The following is a 23,621-nucleotide window of genomic DNA, read 5'->3' as shown; positions in this document are numbered from 1 at the left end:
GGTGCAGGGACACTGGCTGGGTTGGGTATGTTGATTCCAGGTACAGGGCAGGCCCAGCAGTGTAGTCTCTGTGAAGTTCCATCCAGCTGAGGTGAGCACTAGCAAAGATGGCAGGGGTCCTCAACTGCAGGTGGCTGCAGTGGCTGTGGAGGCTGTTGGGATCTACAGTGGTAAAAGTTTCTGGACACCTCCTGATCTCTTTTTCTCCCATGGGGATTTTGTTGCTGAGGGGATACCTCTTGGCACTGGGTCCAGCTTGTGGGCACTCTCCTAGCAGTGGTTAGCACTGGTGTTTGATGTGTAGGTGCCGATGGCACAGAGACAGAGCAGATGTCTGGAGTGCAGGCACTCACAGAGCGATGATGGCTCCAGGTTCTGGGGTGCTGGCTAGCACACAATGGTGGTGGCTCCACTGTCTCAGGTGCATGAGTGTGAAGCTACCATGGAGCTGGTATCTGAAGCATGGGTGCAACTGCAATAGCCAGGCTTCTGGGGTCTGGGGTATGCACAGGGTTGGGGGAGGCAGCTGGCAGTCCTGGTCTCAGGGCAGCACGACAGCAGCTCCTTCCAGGGAAGGGGGAAATAAGGTGCAGCAGCATCTCCCTCCCTGGGCTGTTTTGTGGTGGTGATGGCTGTTGGTTACCTCAATGGTGAAAGCTCCCAATGGCCTCTGTGGAGTAGAGAACTGGGGCCCATGCCAGCTAACACTACAGGGTCCTCTGCTGTGAAAGCTGTGGGGTGCCCACAGCTGCTATGGGGGCTGTTGAGGTCCTTAGCAGCAAAGGCTAATGGGGCCTCCACAGAGCAGGCCACTGCGGACCACGATGGCACAGGCAATGTGGCTGATACAGATACCTCAGCCTTCTTGGTTCCTTGCCATCTCCTGACATCTCATCTAAGCTGATCTCCCACAATCCTTTCTGTGCAGTTATTCTCCGTTTTTGCTCCACTGTGTTACCACAGGTCCTTAACTGGACTCCTGAGCCATCCCACAGCTGCTTCCATTTATGGATCGAAGCCCAATTGTTTTTATGGGGGGATGAATGCTGATATCTCCTACTTTGCAATCTTGCTGACGTCACTCCTCCCCCATTATCTTCTGAGGGAGGGTCTATTTCAATCTTTTTTTTTAATCTGGGCAGAATTCTCCACTCCTCACATGAACCTTTTGTTCTTTTCCTTTTTTCTCAACAATTATCACCTATTTTCCAACATTTGAGCAAGTCCACCGTTCTCACTATCATAAACATGTTTCAGGTTTGACTATGTAGCATTCATCCCCTCCCTCATGCAAAAGCACTCTGAATTTCCTCTAGGGAACCACTGTCCAGGGATTTGCATGTAACTTGGGCACAGGTCAGTCTGTGCATTCCAGCCACCTGTCACATGATTGCTTTAGAGACAGACATTATTCCTAGTTCTGCATTGTGGAGTTAGGCCCAGAATTTCTGAATCCTTCTGAAAAGGGAGAACTCTCTTTCCTGCCTATACTTGAATCTGGAAGTCTATACACTGAGCTGTTCCAGCAATCTTGCCACCACAAAGCATAAATGTGAGAAGGTTTTTAATTACTGATTCAACTTTTTAATGTTTATAGCACTTTTCAGATTTTCTGTTTCTTCTTCTTAAGTGTGTTAAGTTATATTTCTCCAGGACAACATCCATAACAGTTTTCATATTTATTGGCATGGAGTTATACAGAATGTACTCTTATCTTTTTCTTAATGTTCGTCAGATTGTAGCAATGTCCCTCTTTTTCATTCCTGATATTGATTGTGCCTTCTCTCTTTCCTGCAGTCAGTCTCACCAGGGTCTCACCAATTTTATTTACCACTTCAAAGAACCAGCTTTAAGCTTTGTTGACACTCTATTGTATATTTATTTTATATTTCATTAATTCAGGCATTTATCTGTTTTATTTCTTCCTTTTAATTGCATTCAATTTTCTCTTCTCTTTCTAACTTTTTACAGTGGATATACTTTGTCGATTTTTAGCCTTGTTGCCTTTCTAATATGGACATTTGAGGCAGCAAAGTTTCTGCAAAATATAGATTTAGCTGCATCCCACATGTTTTGATAAGTAATATTTTCATTTGCATGATTTTCATATTATAATTCAGCATATTTTCTCAATTTCCACTATAACTTCTTCTTTGCTTCATTAGATATTATAGATGCAATTCTTAACTGTCATACATGTGGAGACTTTAGGTATCTTCTTGTTTTCAAATTCTAGCTTACTGCCAAATGTAGTTAGAGAACATGCATTGAATGATTTTGATCCTTTTTAATTTGAGATTTGCTTTGTGTCCTGCATATGGCTAATTTTAAAATATTCTTTGTGGACTTGAAAAAATGTGCATTCTTCAGCTGTTGGGTGTCCTACATATAGAACAAGACTGCTAATTCTATTGTTGAAATCCTTTATATCCTTATTGGTTTTTGTCTTCCCATTCTAAAAGTTAAAACTCCCATGATGATTGTAGATTACTCTATTTTTTTCATTTAGTTGTGTTAATTTTTGCTTTATATATTTTGAGGCTGTGTTATTAAAAGACCTGCAAATATAGAATTACTTGATCTTCCTGGAAAGCTGAATCTTTCACCATTACTTTTTTGTCTTAAAGTCTATTTGTCTGATATAAAAAGATCTACTCTATGGGAGTTCCCTGGTGGTCCAGTGGTTAAGACTCTGCATTTCCACTGCAAGGGGCACGGGTTCAATCCCTGGTCGGGGAACTAAGATCCCACATGCCACACAGTGCCGCCAAAAAAAAAAAAGAGAAGAAAAAGAAAAGATCTATCCTAGCTTTCTTTAGGTTAGTATTAGCATGCTTTTTACTCTTCACCTTTTGTAGTCTTATGCCTTAGTTTGTTATTGGTTTGTTCTCTTTCACATTTTGACAACCTTTGATATTTATTTCATTTACATTTAATTTAATTACTCATCTATTGGGGTAAAAACTACCATCTTACTAATGACTTTCTATATTTTCATCATGTTCAATGTTGTTTTTTCTCTCCTTCTCTGCCTTTTGTTTTGTAAAAATTCTCCCCCATCCACCCATCCCCCATGAGTGTGAAAGTTATCTACTATTTTACAACTCTCACAAGGGTATTCTATAGACTACAATATACATTCTTGATTTTGACCCTCTTCCCCTACAATGCAAGAACCCAGGAGCCCTATGAGTACAATTCCCTCCCCCTGATAAATATGCCCTTATTTTCATGTATTTTAACACAACAAATATATTTCAAATCTCATAAGACATTATGTTTTTATACAGTCAACATTCCTTTAGACCTGCCAATGTGTTTATAATTCCATTACTTTTATTCCTTCCTGTATTTCTGACCTTCCATCTGGGGTCACTGTTGTTTTGCCTAAAAATATCCCCCCTGGTGTATCTTTGTTTGAAATATGCAGGTGATAAATCCCTTTAGTCTTCATTTCATATTATGTAGGATGATACCACCAGGTAGAGATTCAAGGTTTATGCTTATTTTCTTTAGCACTTTGAGGATAGCAGTATTCCTTGGTCTACTGGCGAACATTGTATCTAATGAGATGGGAGCTGTCCAAATCAGTACCTGCTCTTTCCTCTAGCAGCCTTTAAATTCTTTCATCTGCCTTTTGTATTCAGTACTTTAACTATAATATATTTGTGTAGTTTTTCTCTCTCTCAGAGTTTGGAGGGCTTCTTGAATTTGTGGCTTAATGCTTTTCAATTCTCTGCATTACCTCCTAAAACTTGATTTTGTCTCATTCTTCTACTTTCTGGGACTCCAATTATACATGTTTAACTATCTCACAGTAACCCCTACATTCCTTAGCTCCTCCTTTGTTTTTCATCAGTTTTGATATCATTATTCTACTTTAAGTATTTTCTTTTAAGTTACCTTTCAGTTTGCTAATTCTCTCTCCAGCAGTGTACAAACTATCCAGTGAGGTCTTAATCTTAACTACAGTAAATTTCAGCTCCAGAATTTCCATTTGAGTTTGTTTTTCAAGGGTGAGTTTTCTGGTTTTGGTTTTTTTGGTATACTTTCCAATTCTCTGCCAAAAGTTTCACTCTAGTCATTTATTTATTTTAGCACTAAGTAAGCAGTTATCTGTCTGGTAACTCCACCATCTGGAGCCCCTGATAGTTAGCTTTCTTTGTAACTGTTGTTTGGTTTTTAACCACTATGTTGAAGTATAATTGACATGCAATGAATTGTACATATTTATAGTGTAGAGTTTGTAAGTATTGACACAGGCATATAAGCAAAACTTTCACCACCATCAATATAATGTATATGTCCATCATTCTCCCAACTATTTCTTCATGAACCTTATAATCTATACCTCCTTTCCTTTCCTACCACAACCTCATTCCCAGACAACCACTCGTCTATTTTCCATCCCTATAAATTAAATTAGCCTGCATTTTAAATTAGTCTAGCCTTTTATATAAATGCAATCATGTAGCATGCATTATTTTTTTGTTTGGCATCTTTCACCGGCATATTCTGAGAATCACCCATACTATAATGAATATCAGTTGTTCATTCCTTTTTATTGCAGAGTAGTGTTATATGGTATGGATAAATCACAATATGTTTTTCTGTTCATGTGAGCTATTGCTACGTTCCGGTTATTATAAATAAAGCTGCTATGAACATGCTGTGTAAGTGTTTGTATGGACATCTGCTTTCATTTCTCTTGGCTACGTACCAAGGAGCAGAGTAACTAGATCCTATGGCACTTGTATGTTTATTTTTAAAAGACATTACCAAATTGTTTTCCAAAGTTCTCCAGCTGTTTTCCATTTTACACAGTGTATAAGAGTTTCAATTCCCCTACATCCTCAACAACACTTGGTCTTTTAAATTTTAGCTATTTTAATAGGTGTGTAGTGGTATCCTCTTGCGATTTTAATTTGCAGTTTCTTACTGAATAATTACCTTTTCATATACTTATTTGGCACCCACAAATCTTAGGTGAAGTGTTTGTTCAAATATTTTTGTTAGCTTGTTTATTTTCTTCTCACTGCATTTTGAGAGTTCCTCATATGATCTGGACACAAGTCCTTTATTGCATATATGGTTAAAAAATATTTTCACCTAGTCTCTGGTTTCTCTTTTCATTCCCTTGCTGTTTCTCAAAGAGTAGACATTTTGAATTTGATTAATTTACCAATTTTTTTCTTTTGCAGATCATGCTTTGGTGCTATATCTAAGAAATCTCTATCTAACTCAAGGTCACACAAACATTCTGTGTATCCTACTATAAGTTTGTTTTCAGTTTTACATTTAGGTTTATATTCCATTTTGAGTTGATTTTTGTATATAGTGTTAAGTATGGATATTCATTTTTCACATATGAATGATCAACAGTTCTAAGACTGAAAAGATTGTCCTCTTTTCACTGAATGTCCTTTGCATGTTTATAAAAAATTAAGTGTCTCTATGTGTTTGGGTCTATTTCTGGACTCTATTTTTTTCCATTGATCTATTTACTTGTATTTATACCAATACCACACAGTCTTGATCACTGTGGTTTTATAATAATTCCTGAAATCAGCTAGTGTTAGCATTCCAATCTACTTCTCTTATTTCCAAATTCCAATGGCTTTTACATTTTCACAGGGTTGGCTTTTCAATTGCTAGAAAAAAACTTCTGGGATTCTTGTGGCAGGTGCATAAAATTTATTGATTAACTGAGAAAGAATTAACTCTGTAACAATACTGTGTCTTCTGATCCATGAATAGGGTACTTCTTTAGGTCTTCTTTGGTTTCCATCCACATTGTTTTGTAGTTCTTACTGCACAGGTCTTACATATACCTTATCAGGTTCAACCCTATATAGTTCATATAGAGTTTGCTAAGGATGTTTATAGCTGTTGAATTTTGTGAAATTCCTTTTCTGCATTTACTGAGATAATCTTATGAATTGTCTCTTTCATAATTTATCAATGTGGTAAATTACATTTCTTTCCTATAGTTTTTTGGACATATGGAATACAGTTGTAATAACTGTATTAATGTGCTTGTCTGCTAATTCTAACAATTGTGTCAGCTATGGGTTCATTAGAATGAGGAATTTTTCTCATATTGTCCTGCCTGGTAATTTTGATTGGATACCGGATAATGTAAAATTTGCCTTCTTGGGTGCTGTATGAATTTGTATTCCTAGTAACATTCTTTGTTGTGGGATGCAGTTAAGCTACTGTGGCTTGATATTTTCAGATCTTGTTCTTAAGTCTAGGGCTAATTATTCTCCACAACTGAGGCAAGGCCCTTTTCAGTACTCTACCCAATGTCCCTTGAATTATAAGTCCTTCCAGCTAACTGGTAGGAACAGACATTCTGGTCCGTATGAGCTTTAGTACCATTCCCTCTAATCCGTTGGGGTGCTTCATTTCCTGGCATTGGCTAGTTTCCTCACATACATTGCTCTGCAAAATAATCAAGGGGAATCCTCTGTCAATCCACAGACTTTTCTCTTTGTGCTGCTCTCTCCTCTCCAGAACTCTACCCGGCAAACTCTTGCCCTTGGGCTTTCTCAGACTCTCAGGTCAGTCTCCTCACCACAGGTAGTCTGCTGAGCTCTACCTGGGTCCCTCCCTCCCTGCTCTGGGATGTGAAAACTTTCTCAGTGCAGTCAGCTGAAATGATCATAGAATTTTTTCAGGGATCAATGTCCTTCACCGCCTTATGTTCAAAGTCTTAAAAAACATTCATTCATATATTTTGCATGTTTTTCTAGTTGTTCTGAGGGAAAATAAATCCAGGGCCTATTATCCATCTTGGCCTAAAGTAGAAGTCTGAGGGTCTCTTTTATTGTCTGTTGTTGCTGCTGCTTTCCTTTCATGCTATCTTGCCTCATTATCTGCCTTGTTATGTATTTTTTTCAACATATGTAAAATTTTTTTTTTCACTTTTTAAATTATCATACAGTAAAATGGAGTTTTCCTTTAGGTGTAGAGTTCTGAGAACTTTAGCACCATATATCCATATAATTATTACCATAATCAATACAATTCAATCACCCCCAAAAAATGTCATTGGTTTATCCCTTTATACTCACATTCTCCCCCTACCTCTGACTCCTTGCAAACACTGATCTGTTCTCTATCTATAGCTTTTTTGAGAATGTCATTATAAATGGGATTATACAGTATGTAGCCTTTTGAGACTGGCTTCTTGCACTCAGTAAGCCTTTGGGGTTCACTCATACTGTTGCATGTGTCAATAGTTGTTTCTTTTTCAAAGCACCATAGTTTGTCTTTCCATTCACCCACTGCAGGATATTTGGGTTGTTTCCAGTTTGGGCAATTAGGCAATTGAATTGCTATAACCACTTATTTATGTGTTTACTGAACATGAGTTTTTATTTCTCCTGGATAAATACTGAGAATTGAAATTGTTGTGTCATATACTAAGTATATCTTTTATTTTTAAAATGCCCAACTATTTTCCAGAATAGCTATACCATTTTGCATTCCCACTAACATGAGAGATCCAGTTGCTCCATATCCACACCAAAACTTAGTATTGTTAGCTTAGCCATTCTCACAAGTGCATGGTGATCCTTCACTATGGCTTTTATTTGCATTTCCCTGGTAGTCAATGACATTAATTTTTTTTAATGTGCCTAACTGCTATCCTTATGTTCTCTTTAGGGAAGTGTCTGTTCAAGTCTATTGTCCATTTTTTAGTTGAGTTCTTTGTTTCCTCACTGATGAGTTTTGAGAATTCTTTATATATTTCAGGAACAAATACTATGCTGAATATGTAATTTGCAATTATTTTCTCCCAGTCTGCAGATTGTCTTTTCATTCTCTTAACAGTGGTTTTCACAGAGCAAAAGAGTTTTATTTTGATGATGTCTGATTTATCCATTTTCTTCTTTTATGGGTTATGCTTTTGGTGTTAGATCTAAGGACTCCCTGGCTCAGGTCACAAAAGTTTTTCTCCAATGTTTTTTTCTAAAAGTTACAGTTTTACATTTTATATTTGGATATACAATGAATTTTGAGTTAATTATTATATAAGATGTCAGGCATAGGTCAAGCTTCAATTATTGCATATGTATGAGCAACTAGTCCAACACCATTTATTGAAAAGACTATCCTTTCTACATAGAATTGCTTTTGCATCTTTGTCAAAAAATCAAATGGCCGTATTCCTATGGATATATTTCTGGGCTTTCTATTCTTTTCCATTTATCTATGTGTCAATCCCTTTGCCAATACTGAGCTTTCTGGATTACTGTAAGATTATAATAAGCCTTAATACTGAGTACTGTGATGCCTCCAACTTCATTCTCCTTTTTCAAAACTGCTTTAGCTATTTAAATTACCTTTGTACTTCCATATAAATTTTAGAGTCAGACTGCCTATATCTGCAAAAATTTTCCTGTTTGAATTTTTATTGGTATTGCATTAAATCTATATATCACTTCGGGAAGAACTGACATTTTTACTATGTTGAGTCTTCCAATCCATAAACACAGTATGTTTCTCCATTTATTTAGATCATCTCTAATCCATTTCGTCAGTATTTTGTAGTTTTCCCTGTACAGATTCTGTATATGTTTTGTTAAATTTATAGCTATGTGTCTTTTTTTTTTTTTGAGCCACTGTAAATAGTATTCTTTCAAAATTTTAGTTTTTAATTGTTCACTGTCAGCACAGAAATATAGTTATTTTTGTTGTTGATTATATATCCTGTGATCTTGCTAAACTCTCTTACTGGTTCTAAGAGTTGTTTGTTAAGAATGCTTGTGATTTTTTCCACATAAAATCATATTAGCTGCAGAGACAGTTTTATTTCTTCCTTTTCAACCCACATGCCTTTTATTTCTGTTTCTTGCCCATCTGGAATCTAAGATTTCTAGTGTGATGTTGAATAGGAATAGAGTGGACATCTATGCCTTGATCCCAATCTCAGGGAAAACACATTTAGCTTTTCACCACTAAATATGATGTTAGCTGCCAGTTTTCTGTAGATGCCCTTTATCAGGTTGAGGATGTTCCCTTTTATCGCTAGTTTGCTGAGCATTTTTATCATAAATGGATGCTGTATTTTGTCAAATACTTTTTCTGTATCAACTGGTATGATCATGTATCTTTCCCTTTGTAGGGAAAGGAAATTCCCATTGACATTATATGGTGAATTAATTGATTTTTGAATATTGCCTTCCCAGGATACACTCCACTTTGTTATGGCATATTACTTTTTTTATAAATTTCTAGATTTGACTTTTTGATATTTTATTGAGTTTTTTTTCCCCTCTATATCCTTGAAAGATTAGCATCTGCACTCTTTTTTTGTACTGCCTTTGTGTGGTTTTGATATAAGGGTGACACTGGCTTCATAAAATTATTTGAGAAGTGTTCCTTCCTCTTCCATTTTCTGGATGAGACTGTATAGAATTGGTGTTATTTCCTTTATTAAACGTTTGATGGAATTCACCAGTGAAACTATCTGGGCCTAGAAAATTCCTTTGGAAGATTTTTCAATGCAAATTCAATCTTGTTAATAGGAGTACTCAGGTTATCTATTCCACCTTGGATGAGTTTTAGTAGTTTGTGGCTTTCAGAATTAGTCTGTTTCATCTAAGTTGTCAAATTTATGTGTGTAGGTTTGTTCATAGTATTCCATGACTAGTATCCTTTTATGCAGGATCTGTAGTGGTCTCCTTTTTTATTCCTGATATTGGTATTTTGTGTCTTTTTCTTTGTCAGTCTTACAAGAAGTTAATCATTTTATTAATTTTTTTCAAAGAATCAGTTTTTGGTTTCATTGTTTTTACTATCGTTTTTGTCTCAAATTTCATTGATTTCTGCTCTTATCTTTTTCTTCTTCCTTCTGCTTGCTTTGGATTTTGTTCTAGTTTTCCTAATTTCTCAAAATGAAAGCTTGGGATACTGATTTGAGATCTCTTTCTTCCTCTAAGCATTTAGTGCTATAAATTTCCCTTTAATTACTGTTTTAGCTGCATCCCACACATTTTAATATGCTGTATTTTCATTCTTGTTTAAATCAAAATGTTTTCTGATTTTCCTTGAGACTTTTTCCCACAACAATACTGGTAAGAAAGGGCAAGGGCAGAGCCCTTTCAGCACACACCTGTGCAACCCATGTGCCTCACCTGTACTGTGAAGGTAACTGGCAGGCCCAAGCCTAAGTGCCACCTTGACTTGGCTCATTTGGTGTAAAACTAGGACAGGGATACAGACAAGGACACAGCCCCACAGACTGCTCTGCGTTTTGGGGCAACAGTGCAGGGTGAGGCCCTTGCACTTTGCTGGGCACACAGCACATGCTGGCAAAACATAAGCACAGGTAAAGCCAGGCTGAGGACAATGAGGTGGTGTGGAGCAATACACAGGAGACACACCTAATTATCAAGGAGGAAGGTTTGAGGGGTTCTGGCTGCTCATACCTTGGCTGGTGTCTGGCTGCAGGGAGCTCAGAGGAAGTGGGGGTGAAGATTCGGGGGCCTCTGCTGCTGGATGCTCAGCCACTGGACAGATGATAAACCACCTCTTCCCAGTGTGAAGGACTAAGAGGCAGGGCAAAAACAGCTGGTGAGAGTGAGCAGGTTTCTCCCAAGGCTGGCGTGACCCCTTCCCACCAGCACCAGACCTGCCGTATGGGGATTTGGGGAACTCCTCTCACACCAGTGGGGAGGATGTGCAACCCACTCAGGGGGTCCTCACTGTCAGAGGCTCTCACAAGTCCCCCCAGCACAGGCTTATGTCCCAGGACACCTGTGGTGCATCACTGAAGGGGTAATGCTGGCTGGGGGACCAGCAGACAGCAGTGAGTCCACACAATGCTCAGTCCCAACCCAGGCCAGACATGGCTTCTCAGACAGGGCAGCTGTCCCCAGATGGGGGCACGCTCACCACACACTCCAGCAACCCCCCGTGTGGTGGTCAAAACCCCTTACAATATGCTCATTGTGGGGCTCTTATCAAATGCCTGCTGGAAGGCAGAGAAGGGACAATGACAGATATGCCTCCTCCAAATGCATGTCTGATTGGCAGGTGTAGCCTTGAAAGGAGACATACCATTTTGCTGATACACCGGGGCATTCGCTTGGGGTTGGCGACTCTCCTGAAGGAGGTAAAGGATCAGAACTCAGCAGACTGCGTGGAACAAGAACTTCCTTCAGAGCACAGCACTGCCTCAAATCATCTGAGGGGCCTCAGGAGCTTGGACATTTCTAACTGGACTGAAGGCGCCCACCCTCCCAGCCACCTCACCCAACACTGCATGGCCTACAGGCTCCTCCAGCAGGCGACATCACAGTGTTGTACTCACAGAGCCTGGAGCTGGGGGATAAGCAGGCCCAGACCCTCCTGGGACCTCTTACCCGGGACTTACCTCCCCAGAGCCCAGGCCACAGGTGCTGAGGTGCGGCGGGCTCACCCCAGGGTCAGAGCCACGGTCCACATCCGTGTCCTCACTGAGCATGTCCTCTGCCTTGTCCATGACGTCCTTCATCTGCTCAATGAATGTCTCCCGCTCAGCCTGCAGGATGAAGTCGTGTTCTACCTGCAACAGCACATGCAACCCTGCTGGTGGGGATGTGCCTAAGGCCACTGGCCACACTGGGTCTTCACTGATTGATTTGCTTGACTTCTACTCTGGACTAAGCCCAAGAGGGGAGACACGGCCAGGGAGCCCAGTTCTCAACATCAGGGCTGCACGGTTCAGCAAGAGAAGCCACAGCTTGAGAAGCAGGCCCTCCAGGTGATGGGCCAGTGCTGCCCACAAGTGGCAGCCACCTGCAGAGGTGGGAGGACAGGTAAGGCTGGCAACCAATATTCTCCTCAGTGGGGTTGGCAGGCATGCGCCCAAAGGACACAGGGAGACAGCCTCACAGTCCCAGGGGAAGGGCCACTGACTCATCTGACCAGGCAGGACACCTAGCCTCACCATGTAGGTAGCAATCTCGTCAGGTGCATCCCCATCCAGGTCAAACTTGAACGTCACCATCTTGTGGTTGTGTGTCTCCAGCTGGCACTCCACCATCTTGTCACCCGTGTTGCACACCTACAGGACACTCGGGCAGTGAGACCAGGGAGGAGACTGTGCCTAGCCAGCCCTGTCTTGCCGGCCCGTTCTGCCTGGCTACTCACATTCAGGATGGTCAGCCGGGGCCGGCTGGCCCTCTCCTGGCGGGAGCGTGCACGCGTGGACCTGCGGTGATGTTTCCGAGCGGCCTTGCCTTCCAGCTTCCCCCCACCAAATGCACCTTCACAGCTGTCACTCATCTCTCTTCCAGAAGTGACGTCGGAACCTCCGTAGCTACGCAAAAACCAAGAACGTTACAGTACCCAAGGGAAGGGCCTGCAAGCCTGCCTCATGTCGGAAACTTGGCTTTTCGGGAAACAGCCAGAAGCTTTACTGTCTGGGTGTGCTCACCTGGAAAACCTAGAGAGTCTAAAGCTGGCCATGCCCAGCAGAGAGACCCCTGAGCCCACTGCCCCTTCTCCCCCTGTAACATCTGTCCTAGGCAGTGCTGGAGTCGTAGAGAACACATGGCCTTTCTGACCCAGGACCTAGGTCCTCTCAGCTCCTGGCCTGAATCAGGCTTATTCGGCTTACAGTAAATGTCAGGATTAAGACGCAATCCGCCCCCGTGCCTCAGTTCCCCCATCTGTTCAACAGCAAGGGGAACACGCCAAGCAGATGGAGCTGTTGTAGGATTTGAGGAGTTTGCGGAACACCAAGTTTGGTGCTGGCATTACCAGAAGGGTGGGACACATGGTCACTTCCTGTGACCAGTTCCCTCCCCAAATGCAACATTCTCCATGCCTGAGGTGCTGGTAGACCCAGGATGTGGGCTGGACTCTGCCCTGCCCTCCAGGCCTCCCCACGGTCCCCAGACCTGCTGACTCTCTGTCCGCAGCCTCTCCCTTCTAGAAGGTCCTCAGCATTGCAGACCAGCACGAGGACCCAGAATACAACTGGGAGTATCTGACTACCAAATTGCAACAAGCGCTGACAAAGACCCCAGAGGAGCTACCTGAAGCTCCACCACATCAGACTTGGAAATGAGTGACATTGTTAGAAGCCCTGACACGTGAGGGAAAAGTGTGCCATTACCTCTCACAGCTCTGAGGGAGGCTTGGCTGCTTGTCCTGCGAGGCCTGCTCCTGAAATAAAACCATGGAAAGGAGGACAGGTCGTATCCATTCCCCCGCGACACAGCCGCATCAGTCTGCTGTCTCCCCACCTCCACAGCCCAGCCCGCCACCCGCTTCCTTCTGACTGCAGCAAGCAAACCACGCAGGGTGGCAGGAGTGAGGCTTTTTATGTTAACGCTTGGAGCCAAGCAGATTCCTAAAAGCTGGGGCCACCCCCTTTCCAAACACGCTAACCCACTTTGATCATCCCCATGAGGGAGCACATGGCCCAGGAAGAACTGTCACAGGCCTTCCCATCACCTCCAAAGAAAAGCACTCTGAATCCATGTGTAAAAATCACGGTCTCCAGCTGGATGTGTGATTAAAGGAAGTGTGACATCCAGGGACAGCAGAGGGAGATAAGAACAGCACCCATGGCTGTCCCTGAGCACATGATTCCACCTTCCCAAGGGCATCCCTGACTTCTAGGGCTGAGACCAAAGGCCACGGCACAGGAAGGCAGCCGTGGTGCTGGGATCAGGGTGACGGAATGGGGGCAGAGCCCCGAGGGGAGGGCCACACACCTCCGGGGCCAGCTCCACTGTCAGCTGAACGGCTGGGCAGGGACCAGTGATCCCAGGCCCGCTGGGCAGTGGCAGGTTAGCAGGTGGCAGGAGCGCAGTGGTCTGGACAGGCAAGCTCTGAGCAGCCGCCATCAATGTGGGGGCCAGGGAGCCGGGGAGCTGAGGCAGGAGCTCGGGGGCAGTAGGCGGCAGCACTTCTGGCAGAGGTGGGGAGAGAACGGCAGCAGGCGTGGGCACTGTGGGGACCTGGGTGGTGACGTCCACGGCATATGGAGGCGGGTGGCCAAGCAGGATCTGGGGGCACAGAGGATAGGGATGCAAATTGGGGTGCGGGTCATTGCCTTTCCTGAGGGTCCTGGACCAAAGCAGGCACTTCCACCATCCAGGCAGGTGAGCAGGAAATGCAGACATCCCTCTCCATCCACCCACACCCAACAGACATATCCAGGAATGTTTGTATGCAGATTTAACGAAACAAACAAGAACAGACACTCTCATGTCCCCATCTGTATAAAATCAAACCTAAAACTGCACTTCATCTCTGAACTTCTAGCTGAGTCAGGCTGAGAAGCTGTAAGTATGGCATACACTTAGCACCTATCTGGGCTCCCTGCCACCACCCTACACGGCCAGGCCACCACGCTACTCCATCCCAGCCTCCTGTCAGGTCAAAACCTGCATTCCAATCCCAGCCATGGCAAGAGGGACTGTGGACCTAGGCCTTCCATGGGGTGACTCAGGAGCTGGACCAGATTCCCTACTGTTCCCTCTTGAAAAGCTCTCGTGGGGGAAGGCTAAGACAGGCAGAAGCCCCGGCCTGAAAGTGCTCCAGTTCGGGGTTGAGGTTGGGAATGGGAATGACCCGCCACTGGGCCTGCTGGTATGAGACCAATAAGACACGTGGTATGTGGGGTAAGATGCGAAAGCCACAGCCTAGCCGAGGAGCCCTCTCTCCTGGACAGACACCCCAGCTGGTGCATTCAGAGTAGTCTCTTCCCTCAGCACAGGGAAGCCTCTGGGCGGCCAGACAAGCTCATCAATAAACTCCAGACCCTCTGCCAGCCGGACCACAGAGAGGCCACCAGGCCTGGCCAGTGACCTCTAAGCACCCAGCACCTTCTCCAGCCACTGGCTGAGCCAACAACCCAGTGCCAACAGTGTGCCAGGCCAGCACGTGGCATAAGGCACGGGCCCAGCAATGACACCACAGACCCCCCAGGCCTCCACTCGGCCCTTGGCTTTCCCCAAATGGCCCTGACCCCTGAGTCAGTGTTACTCCAAGTAACAGACCAGGGAGGTGCTTGCTCAGTCAGGGCACTGGACTGATGCACCTCCTCACACTGGTTTTCAAACAGACACCAGCCTATTGGTCAATGAAAATCATCCCTTCCTTCTCCGAGTACAAATCCCTTCTAGAAATCAGGGAGAAACATCCAGGAGAATCTGTGCATACTTAACGGCATAGTGCCTTATTCTAGAATGGATTCAGTACAAAATGAGCTAGGGGGACACCTGGCCCCTTAGCACACTCTCAGGATGAATCTTTATGACAAAATCAAAAGGGCAGGAGCCTGAGCTCAAACGGCAAAGGACACGCCCAACAGGCACAAAGCTGTTGAGGTTTAGAGCCAGGGTGGGGCCAAGTGGGAGGGCGCCCAGATAAGAGGCCCTAAGGTGGGAGGACTCCCAAGTAAGAGGCTCCCTAGGTGGGGGGATGCCCAGGTTAGAGCCTCCCCAAGGTGAGAGCCCCCTACAAGGTGACAGCCCCACGCCAGCTCCTCTCTTCATATGAGGGTGGATAACTGCTCTGGAGTTCCGAAACATACATGGGCTGCACAGGTGTGTGGAGCCACGGGGAGGTCCACCCAGCTAGCAGGGTACGTGTCCCTGTATCCCTTCACTGTCAGCCCAACAAGCTGCCCATGGTCCCTACCTGATTCTGAGACATCATCCTTGTTTGCCATAACTGCCTTGGAACCAGTAACCCATGTACACCCGGCACTGCCCAGTCCACAACCAACAGACCCCGTCAGAACCCCATTTGCCTCATTTCCCAGTTGCTGAGATGGGGGTTACCCGCCTACTTTACTTTGACAGGCAACAAGACAGGCAGTGTGAGCCTCTCCAGCGCCCATGGAGCGGCTGACACAGCTGCACCGAGACTGCCAACCCTATCCAGGTGAAGGCAGGTGCCACAATGCCCAGTGGCCAGGGGCCAGGAGCCCCCCACCACAAGCAGCTGCTACTGACACTTGTGAAGCAACCAACAGTGGAGCTTCTAGCCACCCCAATCCCCAAGGCTCCTAACACGTGCTGGGAAGTGAGAGGAGGCAGTAGACACCCCGCATGCTGGATGAGACGCTGCAGTCATGGGACAGCGCTGCCTGCTTGTCCGTTCCCACTCTGCTACTGGGGTCAAGGTGCTGAGAAGGAGCAGAGGTCCATGAACCCCTTGTGTGCTGAGGGGTCTCCCAGCGCCTAGAGGGTGGGCCCTGGACAGCAGGTGGGTTACCTGACTCCCAGCACTGGCGGCCGGAGCTGCCTGCTCGGCAAGGCGGCCAACACTCGGCTTGTGGGGTTGTGGCAGCACGGGGGGTGCCGGGTGGGGGGGGGCAGCCCGCACAGTCTGCGCTGCATGGAGGGGTGAAGGCGGGACGTCGCTGGGCACCATCTGCGGAAAGGCCGCCGGGTACACGGGCTGGGCAGGGAGCTGGGCCACGGTGGGGTGAATGGACAGGGCAGCCACGCCCTGCGGAGCCACAGCCAGCAGAGGGACGCCAGTAGCAGCGGCCGCCACGTTTGGCACGATGGTCCGGCATGGCACGGCCAGTGGTGCCCCAGGAGGGTGGGGCAGCTTGACTGTCTGCAGAGGCAGGGCCGGTGACGTGGGCAGGGGAGCAGTGGTGGCACTGAGTGGGAGGCTTGGCAAGATGACACCCGGAGAGAAATACTGAGAGGGGGGAGGCACGGCGGGCCCACTGGTGGCTGGCAGGTCAGGAAGGGCTGCAGGGAGGCTGTCGACTGTGGCCAGTGGAGTGACGGGGGGGACAACAGGAAGTGGAGGCATCTGAAAGAGAACAAGCATGTCAGCCCTACCAAGACTTGGCCCTGCCTGCAGCACATCTGCACTGGGTGACAGGGTCCACATCACCCACAGTTTCTGCCCCTAACTCACTTTTGTGTAGCTTCTATGGAAGGGAGCAAAAACAAACCCAATTTAAATGGAACCAAGTGTATGACACCATCAAACAGAAGGAAAGGCAGGAGGCCTCAGAAGGGTGCGGGGTGCAGACATGACCTTCAAGACAGCCCCGGCTTCAGCACCACCTTAAAGGGGTTCAGGCTAGGCCACTCTGAGGCTACTGCTAGGTGACTGCAAGGACATCAGGGGTCATAACTGTGACCATCAGATTCACAGCTTTGGCATGTTCTCATTCAGAAAGACCAGGACTGCCAGAGCTACCGGATTGGCCCCAAACATGTGAAATTACTTTGCCTGATTCCCTCCAATCTGTATAAATTCACACTGAGACCAAATTCTTCAGCAGGTTATCTCAAGAAAAGCATATCTTCCCGCCCCTCCTTGCTGGCCGAATGCCCCTGAGCCATGCATCCTGGGAGAGAGCAGCATCTCACAACAGCAGAGCTCTGGAACCTTCAGTGTCTGCTCTTCCATCCTGGAGACATCTCGTGGATTTAGCACTTCAAACATTTCAGCAGATTCTCTTACAGTTCTCTCTAAAATAAAGCCTTTCTGGTTGCGGGCACATGAGCATTGCATAATATGTGCCTTTGTGTAATTATAAGACAGCGAAAATATGCAAATTGACCTTTGTGTATTTGAAAAGCAACTAAATACCCCGACCACCGGGAGCAAGGTGGTGGGTTAACTAGATGCTGAAAGTGACTCCAATGCCGGAGTGATGAGGACAAGGCTGGTGACAGGCAACTGCTGACATGAAAGAACCTTCTGGGTGGTGCCTATAAACCACAGGAACACTCACATCTTCCCCCATGAGGCAGCACTTCCCATCCTAGCTCTGCCAACACACTGTAATGGGATCCATGAAATGAAAGCCGTCCCGTGATCAAGGTTCACTGGAAACATGCATGACCACTGACAGCATTAGCCTGAGTGACAGCACCCAAGCATCAGCCACGTGCTATCAAGTGATACTGGTCACGTGATGCTCCCCCGAAGACGGGCATCAGAAGTCACTTTTACAGTCAAGTCTTCTTTGTAGTTGGCAAGCTGCTCAGCTGTCCCCTGGACTCCCAAGAATCTATAGTCAGCACAGTCTCGAGTAGCTCCGTGGAGGACAGGGACTATAGCTATGTGCTCACAGCCCCATCCTGGCTTCTCCGGTCTGACTCTGGACTAAAACCTTCCCCATCCTAGATACATCTGGGGCAGAAGTCAAAGGCAGGAGAGCATGGCAGCCCAGCCGCCCTGTCATCAGGGAGTGTTTCTCTCTTGAGGGACCCATGTGCCCTGAGGACAAGGAACAGCCAACCAGACTGGGCGAGAAGGTGAGGCTGGAGGGCAGGGGACAGAGAGGTACCTGCGGAGGGACTTGAGCAAGTGGCTGCAGGGGCGCCGGAGGCATCTGGAGGGGCTTCAGCTGAGCAGGGGCCACCACCTGGGAGGCTGGAGCCAGGTGTGGAGGCAGGTTGGGGGGCACTGGCTGGAGAGGGCCCACAGGCTGTGGGGCCAGGACCTGTGGCAGGGGTACCGGCTGGGTCAGGTGAGGAGGCTAGAAAGAGAGAGGGGCTTCTCTTAGACCAGTGCCCTCCTGAGATACACCTATGTACTTAGACACAACAGAAAAAATCAACTCACACACATGCACACATACACATACCCACACACATATTCAAACACCCAGCCTGGAGCCCGGGACACACAGATCTGGGAGGACCACTGTGTGCAACTGGGGCCTTCTGAGTGCTGCGGAACCCTGAACTCCACAGACACAAGACACCCACCCCCACTCCCAGCTACACCCTGGGCCCTGGGGAACTGCAGAGAAGGCGTATAGGGGGCCTGGACCTGCCAGGAGGCTCAGGCCAGCCAATACGGACGGGCAGGGCCTGGGGAGACCCAGGCACCCATGGTACCCATAAAGAGGGGCACCCAGCACTCACCTGGTGGGCGGGGGGTGTGGGCTGGCCTGGGCCCGTCGGCACAGGGGCACTGGGCGGCGGCAGCCCAGGGGCGAAGCTCATGGCCGGCTCTGGGAAAGGCTGCTGTGGGAGCAGAGGGCGGGCGGGGGGCGGGATGGAGGCCACCGACAGGCCAGGCTGCAAAAAGCATCCAGAGCCACACTCAGGAGCTGTCCTAAGGAGTCCTGCCAAGCACACACTCACCATCTTCAGGGGCCCATCTCTCACTCCCCGTGCCTGCCATCCTGCCAGGGACACTTTCCGAGGAACATGATTCAGCAGAAGCAAGGTGTGGGGGTCCCTAAACCAAGAACAGCCACACCTCCCAACCAGGGAATGTCCTAGAACTTCAGCTCCACAGAATATCATGCTGTGAGAAAAGATCATTAAAAGAGATTTGTAGAACCTTGGAAAATGCTTGTTATGACATTAAATGAGGGAAAGATAAAAAGGCATACGTGTCTTGTTTATAGGACTATATAAAATGTGTACGTGTGGATATATTCACAAACAGAATGTGGAAACGTGGGAATAAAACATGGGACAGAGCTGAAGAGAGGGGTGCCCTGAAGAGCTGCGAGTCTCCCATGACTCACCCATCAGGAAAGAAACAAGGCCACAGACGTGAGCCCTCACTGCCAAGCACAGCATAGACATGGACTAGGAAAGAGTCAGAAATCTGAGTATTGGATGTTTGATGCTATTAAGAACAGCTGCTAACTTGTTCATTTTTAGGTGCAATAATGGCACTGGGTTTTGTTTTCAGAGTCTTGATCCTGAAGAGATATAGACTGAAATATCTTGGGGCAAAACATCTTTCTGTCTAGGACTTACTTCAAAATACTGGGGATGCAAGAAGCAGGTGAGAGCTATGGAAAAAAACACAGAGACTTCTGAAGCTGAGAGCACATCGACATCAGAAAGTTCTCTCACTTGTTTTCTAGATGAAACACGTGACCATAATTTCCAAAACCATTATCACTCACTTCATCTTCTGCAGTAAACGCTTTATGAAAAGCAGCATGGGGTAGAATGGAACCTTTCCTTTGCATTCACTTGAAGCCACAGGGGAGAATGAGTCACCTGTGCACATGTTCCTAGAGCCACAATCCCTAGCCCCGCGGGAGTCAGGAGCTCAGGCAGCCTGGAGGCCTCAGAGGAGCGCCTTGTACTCCTGACTCCACCATCTGTGCCACTTCTTCCCTGGGTCCCAGGGGCAAATCACCATGGCAACCCTCCCCAGGACCCCTCAGTGCACCCTGGGGACCCCTTCTGTCCAAGGTGTTTTTGCATAAATAGGCAAAAGATGGGAGAGAACACTCCAGCCAATTTTGGGTGCATCCTGGCCAGGCCCTCGACCTACCTGTGCTCAGGCATCCTGGCCTGTGAGCCAAAACTAGGGCAGGGGCAGTGCTGCAGGGACCTGGGTGGAGAGCACATTGTGTGGCGAGGGAAAGTATGACCCTGCCCTAGAGGGGATGAGGGCCGGTGGAAGGTTCTGGCTCAGCCCTAGCATGGGTGACCTAAAGCCAAGAACCACTGCTCTGAGAAGCTGGTGGCCTTCTCATAAATGAACTCTTCCTGCTCTAAAATCATATTTCACTTAATTTTGTGAAACAAGTCAAACTGCAAGTGCAAACTGCAAATGAGTACTGGGTTCCAGTCAGCAGAGGCAAACGCTTCAACTGCTTTTCCAAAGGGACTTTCTGAGCCTGGGCAGTCAGGAGGGGAGGGAAGAGAGACAGAGGTGGCCAGAAAGGCTGGGGCCCGGCACTCAGGCAGCCCCAAAAGGCAGCCACAGTGTGGGAGTGCATGATTGAAAGCACACGCGGGAGCGTGGAGTGAGAGCACATGTGAGAGCATGTTGGGAGCCGCTGTAACGCGAGGCAGGAGACGCTCTTCGGGCAGGGGCACTGGCCCTGACCACTTCTGGGCCTGAGGGGCGTCTAAATCTCTCTCTGGACCCCTCTCCACAGTCTGGCTCAAGGGCAACTTCTCTGCGACTGACCATTTGGGACTGGGAAGCAAGCAATTGTTTTGCTTTCTTTAACATTAAAAAAAATCAAAATCAAAAAACAAATGCTAAATGTGACCCCCTCATCTAGCAATTTCAATCTCATCTAACAAATTATTCCACAGGCATAGGCATGAGGCCCTTTCAATCCTACTTTTCAGACATCACTGAAAACGCTTCCCATGATTTGGTCGTTTCCATACCTCTAACTTTTAATGGCTGCATAATATGTGGTGGTGGTGGAGAAATGCCAGGAGATACTTAACACTCCCTCAGTGAAGCTAGACACTGAGACAAAATGAAAGGTTTCATTACTATAAACGATGCTTTTCTGTCACCTTTGCAACAGTCAGAAGTAACTTTTCAGGCCCAGCGTCAGTCACAGGGCGGGACCTTGCCAGGTTTATCACAGCTTTGCAAGCACTGGGTGTCACTGGGCTCTGTTTCCAGTATTTTCTCATCTGGCAGGTCTTTCAGGGTACACCATAGGCTGCTCCAGCCTGCAGTCCTGCAGTTACTGGCAAGGATGGACCTCCCATGGGCCTGCTTTTGCATGGCTGGGAACTGACAACAGGCCAGCACCGACTGGATGGACCATCACAGACTCTAGGCCATGTGGACAGGAACTCTGGCCAGAAGGGGTGGGCTGACTCACCACGGCAGGCTGCTGGTAGGCCCCCAGTGAGGGCAGGCTATGTGGCAGGACAGGCCCGTCACTCACGCTCACGGGGGGGCTGCACACACACTGGGCGGGGGGCTGCACTCCATCTGCCAGCGAGCCCAGCACAACGCTCTGCTGGCTGCTCTGCGAGTCCGAATACACCGTGGAGCCCTGGCCACTGTCAAACGTGCTGTCCGCTGGGGAAGGAGGACAAAAGCACAGCTCAAAGCGGGCACCCCCAAACATCACCCCCACAGCATTCCAACAAGTCTCAGGGAACGCAAACATGGGACAGCTTGTCCTTGTGTTTTCTTCTGTAAAACAAAGACTTGGTTACATTTCCAGATCACATACATAATAAATGTGTGTCATTTTAAACAATCAACTAAAGAACGGTACAGGGGGCTGTAATTGTACCACCCAGAAATGGCCCTGGCAGCCTGCCCACACACGGCCTGACATCTGTTGGTGCTCACCATGGGCCACCATGGATCCCAGGTGGGTACCTTGCACCATCCTCTAGGCAGGACGACTTCCACCGGCTTACAGATAGGGACCTCATCTGGCACCTGACCTGGCCTTGAAAGTGAGCACTTTCAGCTCTTCAAAGGCACCAGATGGAATGTCCAAGTTAGGAAAAGCTACAGTCATGCAGAGGAAAAAATTACCACCTGAGTTTTATAGTGGGGGAGGGAGGTCTTAGGACCCTGACCACCTCCACTCACCACAGCAAAGAGCCTGAAGTAGGAAGACCTGGGTCCAAATCTAGCCCCTCACTTCACAGGCCCAGGTGTAACGTGGTTGGAAAATGGGGCGGACGAGGTCCCTGCCCCACAGAGAGGCCATAAGAGGGGGACCCAGAGATTCCACGGCCCAAGGCAGCCCCGCAAGAGGCCAGCCTCACCCAAGGTCAGCCCAGATTGGTCCATCAAACCCAGCCTGGGTGGAAGGAGCTGCCTGCACATGGGGGCACAGACAGGACTTCCATGGCCCACAGGCTGGTCTCACCAAGCCTAGGAAGACAGGGCGCCTGCATGGTCATGCCAGGCAAGAGTGAAAAGCAAAAACCTGTTTGAAGTGGCACTTTTGTTTTACTGCCTCCAGATTCCAAAAGCTACATAAATATTAGGATTTGTCACCTATGAACACCAAGCTATTTCTGTGGGGCGCCTTTCAGTGTTGGCATCGTGTCCATTTGTAATTTAAACAAATACAGTAAAAGAGGACTCTTGTTGGCTTTGCAACAGAGTAATTTTTCCCAAGAGCTGATCAGAACTTATTTTGACCCAGGAAGACTTAAGAATGGTGAGGTTTGATTGTGCAAAACCAATTTAACAAGTGGCTCTGAGTTTTGATGAGGTGGCTAGTAGTCATTGCTAATTAGAGAGAGACAGAGACAGAGAGCATGTGCACATGAGAGACACAGTGTGGGCACACGAGACAGAGACAGAGAGATGAGTGCCTGAGAGAGAGTATACAGACCAATTTCAAGTAGAGTGACACTAACCATGTATGTGACATTTCATATTTTTAAAGTGAACGTGTTTATTTGTATAATAAAAATTATTTTAAACAATCACTTTTAACCTATTGACAAATTGTGTTCTCACAGTCACTGGTGCTGGCCCAAGCTTGAGCCTGATCTGGTTAGCTGGTGGGCAGCTAACAGAAAACATAGTGGGGAGTCAAAACATATGATATTTGCTGCACCTTCCAATATATGAAAGTGTGTGTGTGCCCGTCTTGTTACCTAAGACCAGGTCCCCTCCAGTGACGTGTGTGCTGCTTGAGTCTATATTAGTTCATCTCTATGATGCACAGTGTGGTCCAGCCGGCCCCAGGCACTGCGGCCAGAGGGATGGCTGAGCACAGGCTTTCTGTTCTGACCCACGGCAAGGTGCAGAAGAGCATGTGCAGGGTGCTGTGGGTTACAGATTAGAGGGAGACACAGGGGTGCCCACGTGTGTGCATGTGTGCCCATGTGCCTGTGCACATGCACTTGTGTGGGTATGTTTTATGTGCACACATGTATGTGTGCATATGCATGTTGAGCGTGTGTGTAGTA

General features: G+C 47.0%; 1 protein-coding gene across 9 annotated transcripts in view; it reads right to left on the bottom strand.

The window, feature by feature from the left end:
* Nucleotides 1-23,621, bottom strand: part of WNK2 (WNK lysine deficient protein kinase 2) — a 148,265-nt gene that overhangs the window by 63,388 nt on the left and 61,256 nt on the right. For 8 of the 9 annotated variants that reach the window (XM_059927054.1, XM_059927057.1, XM_059927058.1 and 5 more), the window contains 11 exons: nt 21,551-21,753; nt 18,864-19,019; nt 18,281-18,472; nt 16,231-16,785; nt 13,719-14,012; nt 13,115-13,164; nt 12,145-12,313; nt 11,942-12,058; nt 11,387-11,557; nt 11,071-11,116; nt 10,440-10,559 (listed from right to left, as the gene is read on the bottom strand). In XM_059927054.1, the coding sequence (XP_059783037.1) occupies nt 10,440-10,559; nt 11,071-11,116; nt 11,387-11,557; nt 11,942-12,058; nt 12,145-12,313; nt 13,115-13,164; nt 13,719-14,012; nt 16,231-16,785; nt 18,281-18,472; nt 18,864-19,019; nt 21,551-21,753 (2,073 nt within the window). The remainder of the gene's footprint in view (nt 1-10,439; nt 10,560-11,070; nt 11,117-11,386; nt 11,558-11,941; nt 12,059-12,144; nt 12,314-13,114; nt 13,165-13,718; nt 14,013-16,230; nt 16,786-18,280; nt 18,473-18,863; nt 19,020-21,550; nt 21,754-23,621) is intronic. The other variant, XM_059927061.1, reaches the window with a different exon arrangement.

Source organism: Balaenoptera ricei, chromosome 6 (genome assembly GCF_028023285.1).
Source record: "Balaenoptera ricei isolate mBalRic1 chromosome 6, mBalRic1.hap2, whole genome shotgun sequence".
Classification (NCBI taxonomy): domain Eukaryota; kingdom Metazoa; phylum Chordata; class Mammalia; order Artiodactyla; family Balaenopteridae; genus Balaenoptera; species Balaenoptera ricei.
Note: the sequence above shows the minus strand (reverse complement) of the source record. Positions and strands in the feature narration are given on the sequence as shown.